Raw genomic sequence first — 10,303 nt, 5'->3', positions numbered from 1 at the left:
TACTCGTGACGAGTTGGCGTAGGTTCAAACTCAGCAAAGTAAAATATTATTAAATTATCTCGTATGTAATGAAAGAACAGTTTACGGAACTACTGTTACGTCAATGAACATAAATGGTAATATCAACAAATAATTCTAAGCGTTTGAAAGGAACGTTTATAGTTACGTCATTGAATAGAACATTCCTTTCAACGTTAGCAGTTCAGTGTCCTAATAACGAAACTCAGTGTTATAATAATTGAAAAATACAAGTTCAATTGCCTATGTTACTTAATGTTTATAGAAGGGTGGGAGGAGATGAGACACTTTTTCATTCTATTTTTTCGTCCATTTGGTAGTAAACAAAGAATATTCAAATAATTATAAAACTGTATCCTCGCGACTTTCATAGACCGTTGTTAATTGTTTAAAACATGAACCGGATATTTGGATATTAGGTATGTGCTAAAGGTTTTCCGTCTTACGCCACAGTACTAAATGTTGAAACTAGTACGACATTAAACATATGTATGGTTACACAGAAACTTGTGTTAACTGTTACCAAAGTTGCTGTTACCACTTGTTTGTAATTGGTTCAACGCCCACGCTTTTCACTGAAGCTCATTTCCATATACACTTTATGTATAGCGTGATTTAACGACTGTTGTTCAGCTGTTGATCCTTTTCTCTTCGTTGTTTAAAATATTATGATCTTCGCTACGGTTTTCTTTTGGTTTGTATTGATGGCACAGTGATACAATGAAACTCAGTGGAACAAAACTATTTGGTTTCAAAACATTACTCTACTGCGGTAACTTAAAACAATAACTATCATAATTATTTATAAAATAAAACATTTAATTTAAGTTTAGGAAAACAAAGCAGTGGTTCCACAACAGGTAACTTATTTAGGTTAACTAAAGTCAAGTAAAACTTTACAGTAAATGAAATCGAGCACATTTTTTCTCCACACAGTATGTTTTTAAATATTTGGCACAAAAGTTCTTTATAAAATAAATCAAAAAGGATAGGAAAATTTATGAATAGGAAAATGTTTGGGGAAAAGTGAGTTAACTTGTCTAACAGTGGCAATTTATTGTTTATCAGTATTTGGAAGTGTTGGTTGCAGATGATGTACAACTCATGGAAGACTGACATCTTGACGAAATCTATAATTGCAACATATGTTTAAAAATTCAAATATAAACAGTTGGTTTAGTAAGGTGGGAAAAGATGGGACACCTTTAGCACATAATATCCAAATATCCTGATCAGGTTTTAAACAAGTAACAACGGTCTATGAAAGTTGTGAGGATACGGTTTTATATTCTTTGAATGTTCTTTGTTTACTACCAAATGGGACAAGAAAATAAAATAAAAAGGTGTACCATCTTCCCCCACCCTACTATATATTGTACTATCAGATATATAAAGTAATAAATGCAAACCAAGCCAAAACCTAAAACAATTTTGTGAATTAAATCTTTTTTGCCTAACAGGTAACAAAAGGTATGTATTTTGAAAAAACATTTAACGTTATGTTATTTAACCCAATGTTCACAAATTAGGTGTATGTAAAAGACGGAATAACTACTGTCGTTGCTTCATAACGACTGTGGTTGCACCACACTATAATAACTCTTGTGGTGCCACGCTAAGTTAACTACGTTCCATTCATTCGTTAATCATTTATTTATTCAATAAAACTTGTGAATGGAATATTCTACAAACCCTTGAATGAACTGATCTTGGTTCTGTGTAACAGCTTTGTGGTCGTTTCCATGAACTTTGGAACGTAGCAGAACAAGCAGTGTTTGGTCGACTACCAGACGTCGAACGGGCAGTTCTGTTATTTGAATATATCCTTGATTACATTGACTCATACCTGTCTATATTACTTCCTATGATCACATCATTACTGTCAAGTTTATGTCAACAAAATATAAATTAAAGTGTTAATTGCAACACCATACATTTTACAGTGCCTACTAAATTTTAAATAATTTTTTTAGGAAAAGTTGAATCATTACTGTCATGTCAATAAAATATAAATTAAAAATGTTAATTAAAACATCTTACAGTACGGCTTTTTAAAATGCTTCCAATTTTATATTTTCCATAGAACTTTTTTCAGATTTAAACAGAGGAATATTCTAATCTAAATAGCTAAGTGCTAAGATATGGCAAGGCAAGTCATAGCATCAGGATATAGACCATAGTTGGCCCATTACACCAAAACCGATATTTAGATGTGCAATCCTATGAAACAAATTTAGCTTATTGGTAAGGTTTACTGAATATTTAATGTAATGTAAAAAAAGCCAGGCCCAACCTAGCTTAGGCGCCTATGATACCGTTTCAAAATGCTAACTCACTTAGAGGTGGCTGATGATAGAGAAAGTCTGCTTCTGCATGCTCTTGTGTATGGATACTGTGTGCATGTTAGAGGTCTGACTTGTCGTTCTACTTTAAACAATTTTTCGTCCTCTTTATTATCATGGGCTTCATAATTCCATGATATTGGTTCAAATTGAAGCAGGAGAATGTTGCTTGTTGTGTTCACGACAATTCTATCTCCGCCTATTGGACTGTATGCATAGTGTAACAAACTTGTCACAATCAGAGCTTTTATTATATCGGTATTCTAGGCTGCGGTTTACAACGGACCGCCCGCTAGCGTGTCCAAAATATAATGACCGAGAAAACTAAGGTTATTTAGATTCCAGACTATGCAGAACCCGGATGTACGCTAGATGCAACTCAAAGCGCACACAGACACAACAAAGAATATACGTTACAACAAAGAATACGTTACACATAGCAAGCTTTAACGAATGGATGTAGCTTATTTATTCTCGTGTAGCGTGGAAAATGACAGTTATTATAATGCGAATGTTTTGTTTCATACACATCGTGTCAGTTTAGAAGTTACCACGTATGTAACTTTGTGGGTGATTGTTATTTCTGCATGACAACTGAAAATTTAGACAACCCAGTAGTGACCACTGGGTTTTAGAAATTGCATTAGGTGTCTTGAACACACATACGCCCACAATGGTGGCAACAACAAGCCTTGAATCCATAATCTCTGGATTAGAGGCAGCTAACCGACTTTGCCATGGTGCCAGTAAATTAAATAACATTTTATTAATAGTCTTACTTGTTAGTATAACAACATAATGAAAGTATCGGATCACAATTACTGTTCCCTCTTAAAGCTCTCATGCATTCTCCTGTTTGTAGATGAATAACTCTCAATTTTCCATCTTCACAGCCAGTGATGAGTCGTTGGAATGACAATGCCACACACAAGACTTTCCTGAAACACACAGAATAATTTTAACTAACCAAAACTTTATAAGCTGGCACGAAGTACATAAAACAGAACACTTGTGTTATTACGACTGTCGTTTTCTGGCCATGCAAGGATAAAGCAAGTTACATTTATTCATTCATTCACCTACCTAGGGTGCCGATACGATTTGAGACATTTCTTTACCTTCCCTGGTTTCACCCACGCTAATGCATAACCATCATCACCAGCTGTTATTATGTAATATGCATCACAACAAACACTGTTTATTCCACATCGGTGCCGTAAGGTCTACAAAAAAAACACAATAATAGTAGGGTGGGAGAAGACGAAACACCTCTAGCCCCAATATCCAAATATTCCCATCTTGTTTTAAACAATAGATGGTTTAATATTCATTTGAATGCTTTGTTTACTACCAAATGGGACGAGAAAATAGAATGAAAAGGTGTCCCATCTTCCCTCACCCTACTGTATGTTATATTCTGTAGTAGTAAAAGCTAGAGTTATATATGCTTGTTAAGCTAATGTCATATTATTTAAAGAACAGTTTTAGGAAATTTGACTACAGCAAAAAATAAGAAAGTAGTGTGAAATCCAGACCAGGTCTAAAAAGTTATAGCACTTCATTCTTAACTGAAGGGTACTAGATTTGAGGTTCGTTGGAACTAGTACTGTTGGTGTGTGCGTTCTTGGGCAATAAACTTTACAATAGTTGTTTCAAACCAATGGGTTGTGCAAACTGCAAGACCATCAGAAAACAAAAGTCACCCATAAAGTTGCATACATTGTGAAATAAGTTAAATTCAACCATTACCAGAAAGTTGCTCATGTGTCAATACTGTCAATCATACGAACCTTAACCAGTTTTCTTGTAGAAAAATCCCACACTTTAACTTTCCCTCTGTCGCATGAACTGATCACAATGTCTCCAAGTATCTTCACACAAGTTAAAATACTTTGTTCTGAATGTTTGAATGTGCATTTACACTTTCCGCTTGATAAATCCCATGCTGTAAGAAAACAATGTAACTTTTTTATCCTCACCTGCACACAAAATCAACAGTCGTTAAAACACGGGTGCTCTGTTTCATACACTATGTGCTCGCTTACTAGTTACCACATATGTAACCTTGTGAGTGGTTGTTTTTCTGAATGGCTGAGAATTTGGACAACAATTAGAGACAACTGTAGGCAATTGCTATTAAGTGTTATGAATTAAGACACATACCTACAATGATAGCATCGACGAGCCTTGAACTAATAACCTCGAGGTTTTAGGCAGGCATGCCAACCACTGTGGTACAGCTTATTATAAACTTATAATGATAATAGTAACTTTATTTCTCTCTTCAATTACGGTAGCGAAAATTTAAAAATATTTTAAACGAAAAGACAGAACATAGCGACAAAACAACAGTTGTTAAAACACGCTTACAGTTAAAAACATATTTAAGTTTAGTTGGAAAAAAATAGGCGTGGTCGCTACACCTAGCAGACAAACGAGCCATTTATGTTTAATATTATCAAGTCAGTTTTCTAATAGAGGCAAAAGTGTGCATAAAATTTAACCCAAGTACCAACCTTTTACCCTACCATCTCTAGAACCAGACACAAGAATATTTTCGCAAGAGTCGATTGAAACGATTGACTTCCGATGTCCGGTCAGAATTTGTTTGCAACCACTTGATCCAACACCCCAACATCTATGTATATAAATGTTGCTTATTTTTACACTTATTTTCTTCCACTTAAATGTAAATATGTTTTTACTGTAAGCAAGTTTTAACAACTGTTGTTTGTCGCTATATCCTATCTTTTTGTTTTAAATATTTTTAAATCTTGTTGGTAATTACAAACAAACCACGAATAGACCTTAAAATATTGTCTACCATGCGAAACATTTGCTTAAAAATTGGCTATAAAACATAGGTTGTGCTACAAAATGCCAAAAATATTAAACTTATTAGTGACAATTAGAACAAATTGGCTTGGGAGTTTTAAGAATAAACATATGGTAAATACACACTAATGAATTTTTATTAAATACCTTATTGTTGTGTCATAACTACCACTGTAGAAATTGTTCTTTTTCATATGAACAGTTGTTATGTAACCTGGGTGTCCTTGAATAGGGGGTTGACACAACTGACCTGGCATTAAAATTGTTTGAATATTATTAGCTAAGTACATTAATGGGCTGTCTAATTTGTCAGCCATACAGAATAAATATCACTCAGAAAGTGACATACGTGGTAACTTGTAAGAGGGCACAAGGTGTTAGAAACAGAACATGTGTTATATAGATTGCTGTCATTTTCCCGTCACGCGAGGATAAAACAAGTTTCATTCAGAAGATTTTTAGTGTACTTAAGTGACTTTCCATAGTTGCCAGTTGCCACACCCATGTCCAAAGTCTAGTCATTGATATTAGTACAATGTGTACCAGGTCTTAAGACTTTTTTGGATTAGTCAGGATTTAAGCTTTGAATACATTAATGACTTATATTTCTGCATGGTTGGCAATTTTATGTCTGTATATTTATATGTACATAAGAAAATAGAAGGTTTTAGATTTAGGGGATTACCCAAAGTGGTAAAAGTTTATATTTAAAAGTTTCTTGTTACTTTAAAAAACACATTAAAAAAAAACATTTTTGTTTGCGTACAAATAATACTGTTTTAACTCACCAGATCGAATGTCGATAATTTTCACAGTTCGATCATTGGATCCCATTATAAGTGAGTTACCACCATCGTAATCTATTACTCTATGACGATCTGAACTAAAAAACAAAAGAGATTTTAAGCATGGGTTAGATCAGAGCTTCCCAGACAATTTTGCTCCTAACCCCACTTATTCTCCTAAAATTTTCCACAAGCCTTCATGGTTAACAGTATAACTAATATATGCAGTACTTTGTGTCAAATTTTGTGACCTCTGGTTGGAGCAAATGCCTTTGAGTGTCTTTTTTAAAAAAATACAATGGTATTGGTTTATTCACTCATAACACCAAACTAGTGGTACTGATCACACTTAGAACGAATATCAGATTAATTAAAACAACAAAGAGAATGGTATTAGCAGCAAAACACACATTGTGCATAGATAAAATACACATTTAGTTAAATTCCAACTTACTGATGGTTAACCACAAGAACATTATACGCTCCACAAAATATATTTCTCTCTTCAACTAATGTAGGTGTTAAAGGTAACCCAATGTCGGTGAAATCAAAGTCAAGTTTCTTTGTCGTCAAGTCACCTATATAAGTAAGAGGGTAAATATGATTGTAACTTACTATGTTCTACCCTGACTGTAAAATGTTAGTCGTTATGACACAGATGTTCTGTTTCATACACCTTGTGCCAGTTTACAAGTTACCATGTATGTTCCTTTGTAAGTGACTGTTTGCTTCTGTATAGCTGACAATTCAGACAACTCATTAGTAACCACTGAATTGGAGCAATTACTGCTCAAATTATAACATGTCAAATACACTACCTTCACTGATAAATGTTTCATCTTGTTCCGAAATAACGGGCAGCATTAGAGTTCGTTTTTTTGCAAAATTTGCCTGAATACCTTTTGCAGAAACACCCTGAAATTGTAAAAAGGTTAATTTTCCACCTAATTTAAAATGTTGCTACTTCCCATCATTGATTATTGGTAAAAGTATAATTAAATGAATGAATGTCACTTGCTTTATTCTTGTGTGCCCGGAAAATGTAGGAAAAAGACAATTGTTATAACGCGGGTGTTCTATTTGTGCCAGCTTACAGGTTACCATGTATGTACTTTATGGGTGAACACATGCCTGCATAAGAATAGATTCTTCTTTCATTTCATGAAGAATATAATTTTCAAGTTTGACTTCATGAGTTAATTTGTTCCATGCGTTCGAAACACATGATGATGAAGAAAGATCTTTAGAATTTAAACAACCTGGAAAAGATAAAGTGCTAGGGAATTAATGTACCTTATCTAGCCTGTACAGCCTATTCAGACATTCAGCATGGGTATGGTATATTGTATACCTCATGCCCGCTTATAAGTGACCATTTATGTAACATGTGGGTGATTGTTTTTTCTGTATGCCCGACAATTTGGACAACCTATTAGTGACCACTAGGTTTGAGCATTGACTGTCTTGCCCAAGGATAGACAACAGATAAATCCCTAAAATACAGAGCAGATAAATCCTAAATATGGCAGCATTGAGATTTAACCTGGTAACCTATATAAAAGATGAGCCGTCACTTCTAACAAGTATGCCACAGTGGTATCAGTCATACTCATACAATATAAAAAGAGTAAATATCCACAAATACATATAAGGTAACTCGTAACCTGACATGAGAAGTATGAAAAAGAACACCATGTTATAATGATTGGTGTTGCCCCACTACGTCAAGATAAATAAGCTAAATTCATTCACGACCGAGCTCCACTTACTTAAAATTTGTTTAGCAAGATGAACAGGAAGTTTTGATATAAAATCAACACAAGGTATGATAAAACAAGAAGATGATGTTGATGATGGGATGTTGCTTAATCTTCCGTATTTATCGTCAGGAACAGTTAAAGAGGATTCAACAAAGTTTAGATGACTGTCAATAAAAAATAAATTTAAAAACTGTCAAAAATTTTCAATGTTTGCCACAAAACTGTTCTCGTAGTGTAAAAACTAAAAATGATAAAATACGAGTTGTTAAAAATTTGATGCGCTGCAAATAGATCCCAAGGATACAAGCACACTTATTGTAATCTTAAAAAAAGAGAACCAGCCTCTTTATATATGTTAGACAAACAAATAAACAATACCTGAATTGAACTGAATTAGATGTTGGTATGTAAGTTTGGTGATCTCCTGAACCTAAGTAATATTTACATAGCTTTTATGTTTAATTGAAATATTACAAATTTGTATGTGTGTATAAGCCAACATGCAAAATATTGTCAGCTTGTCTGTCATTTTATGATATAAGTGAATGTAATTTGTGTGGCAGGGCAATGGTCGCCATTCTAATACAAATGTTCTGGTTCATACACCCTGTGACTGCTTACGAGTTACCACGTATGTAATTTTGCATGTGATTATTTTTGAAAATGTTTTATTTTTCTTTGTAATGTATGACTGACAATTGCTATTGCCAAAAATGGACACAAATACTAAATTACTGCTAACATTATAGTGTTACACTATACCTACCTGTTACTTCAGAAATAATTTCTTCGTGCCTTTTGAGTTCACAGCATCTTGATTGACACAGCTGACAAACATCATATAGTATGCTTGGATCAGCAACCATTCGAACAAGTTGTAAAATAAAATGTTTTTTCTTCATGTTGTCGCTGTTCGTGAACCATTCGTATATTGAAGATATTTCTTCTGAAATATTAAAAAAAGTTAAATGTTACCCATATTTTTATTTGTTTTATAACAAAATAATAGAAATTGTTATTATAGATAAATTTACAATCTATGTAACTCTGGGCTTACTAAGATCAAACTGATTTTACATCCGGCGTTGTGGCAAAGTGGTAGGCCCCCTGCCTCTAACTCGTCGGTGCTGCCATTGTATTTAAATTGATCATGCATTTCATAAAACTAATGTCTAAGTGATGGTGAAGAATCTATTGGTTATATTAAACACTTATCATTCGATCCCCAATTTTTAATTTATTATCCTTTTTGATCTTTCAATTTTTCGCTGTAACAGGAGTATTGTACACTAATAAACCTATTTATATAATGAACATGTACCTTGCTGTATCATCCCCATATTACACGAAACAAACTCTTTCATTTCAATGCAACTTGAGTTAGATTGTGACCGAGCGTAAATATAATCTTTGCTTAATAGCGATGACAAAATTCGGGCAGTTTGATGCAAAATGTCTAAGCTAGGAACTCTGTATAAAAAAGTCTATGTCAATAGGCTACTGTATTAATATAGTAAGGTGGGGTAAGATAAGACATATTTCATTCTCTTTTTTTACCCCACTTGGCCGTAAATAAAAAATATTTAAAGAATTGTATACCCGTATCTTCACGGCTCTAAAATATCCTTGTTAATTGTAAAACACGATCAGGAAATATGGAATTTAGGTGCGAACGGTACCCCATCTTACCCCAAAGTTTTATGTAATTAAAAACACTTAATACATTGTTTATTTATTATGCTATTTCACCGTCATTTACCTTTTAATAATTCCAAGCATAAAATCTCTTACAGCATGCACGTCGGAACGTAAAATCCATGCATGTGTACGCTTTAATACTGTATGAGTTGGTGCATTCATTTTTAATTTTACCCGTGGCAATTTTGTTATCAACATTAAAATAAATCTTTAGCGTCTTCCGTTTCCATGGTTCAAAGCTTATTTAACAAGAGAGCAAGTACAAATTACTTATTTGTGCTCCAAGAAAATTTGTCTTGGTTCTGTATTTAATTTAATCGTTAAAAGTTAGGGAACAATATTGACAGACTATTTAATTACAATAGTGACAACATACTAATTACCAGTTCTGTCCCACACGTTTAAAAACGATAATAGCAACACGAGTCCGTTCTATAGTGGGGTGGGGGAAGATGGGACACCTTTAGCACAGAATATATAAATATCCTGATCGTGTTTTAAACAATTAACAACGGTCTATGAAAGTCGCGAGGACAAGGTTTTATAATTCTTTGAATGTTCTTTGTTTACTACCAAAATGTACGAGAAAATAGAATGAAAAGGTGTCCCATCTTTCCCCATCCTACTATATAAAACGAAAAAAAAGTATTAGAAAACGCGTGGTTACTATGATATGCATTAAATTACGTTAACCTGTAAATACAACCATAAATGCAGGATGTGCGATGTGTAATAGCTCCAATACTCACGCTACCATTTTCTGCTTCCCAGCTATAGCACAGATTTTTTCGGCTATAATTAGTTACTGTTGATCGACATCTCAGACAAATGAGTGCCACACCACAGTCGGGTCAAGAATCAAATA

General features: G+C 33.7%; 1 protein-coding gene and 1 long non-coding RNA gene across 2 annotated transcripts; one reads left to right on the top strand and one right to left on the bottom strand.

Moving 5' to 3' along the window:
* Positions 1-734: 734 nt before the first annotated feature.
* LOC149734212 (F-box/WD repeat-containing protein 10-like) lies at positions 735-9,636 on the bottom strand. Its single transcript, XM_089881319.1, has 17 exons — positions 9,500-9,636; positions 9,062-9,210; positions 8,507-8,686; positions 8,119-8,170; positions 7,750-7,904; positions 7,112-7,239; positions 6,799-6,895; positions 6,435-6,558; positions 5,984-6,078; positions 5,343-5,445; positions 4,877-4,998; positions 4,151-4,305; positions 3,444-3,583; positions 3,140-3,298; positions 2,355-2,567; positions 1,711-1,825; positions 735-1,148 (listed from the first exon to the last, which is right to left on the bottom strand). The coding sequence occupies exons 1-17, from the start codon at positions 9,634-9,636 to the stop codon at positions 1,083-1,085; spliced, it is 2,190 nt and encodes a 729-aa protein (XP_089737445.1). The 3' UTR covers positions 735-1,082.
* LOC149734213 (uncharacterized) lies at positions 1,143-4,351 on the top strand. Its single transcript, XR_016385343.1, has 2 exons — positions 1,143-1,488; positions 1,745-4,351. It is a non-coding gene; the product is annotated as an uncharacterized LOC149734213 (long non-coding RNA).
* Positions 9,637-10,303: the final 667 nt, after the last annotated feature.

Source organism: Ciona robusta, chromosome 7 (assembly GCF_009617815.1).
Source record: "Ciona robusta chromosome 7, ASM961781v2".
Classification (NCBI taxonomy): Eukaryota; Metazoa; Chordata; class Ascidiacea; order Phlebobranchia; family Cionidae; genus Ciona; species Ciona robusta.
This window is presented reverse-complemented; position numbering and strand designations above follow the sequence as displayed.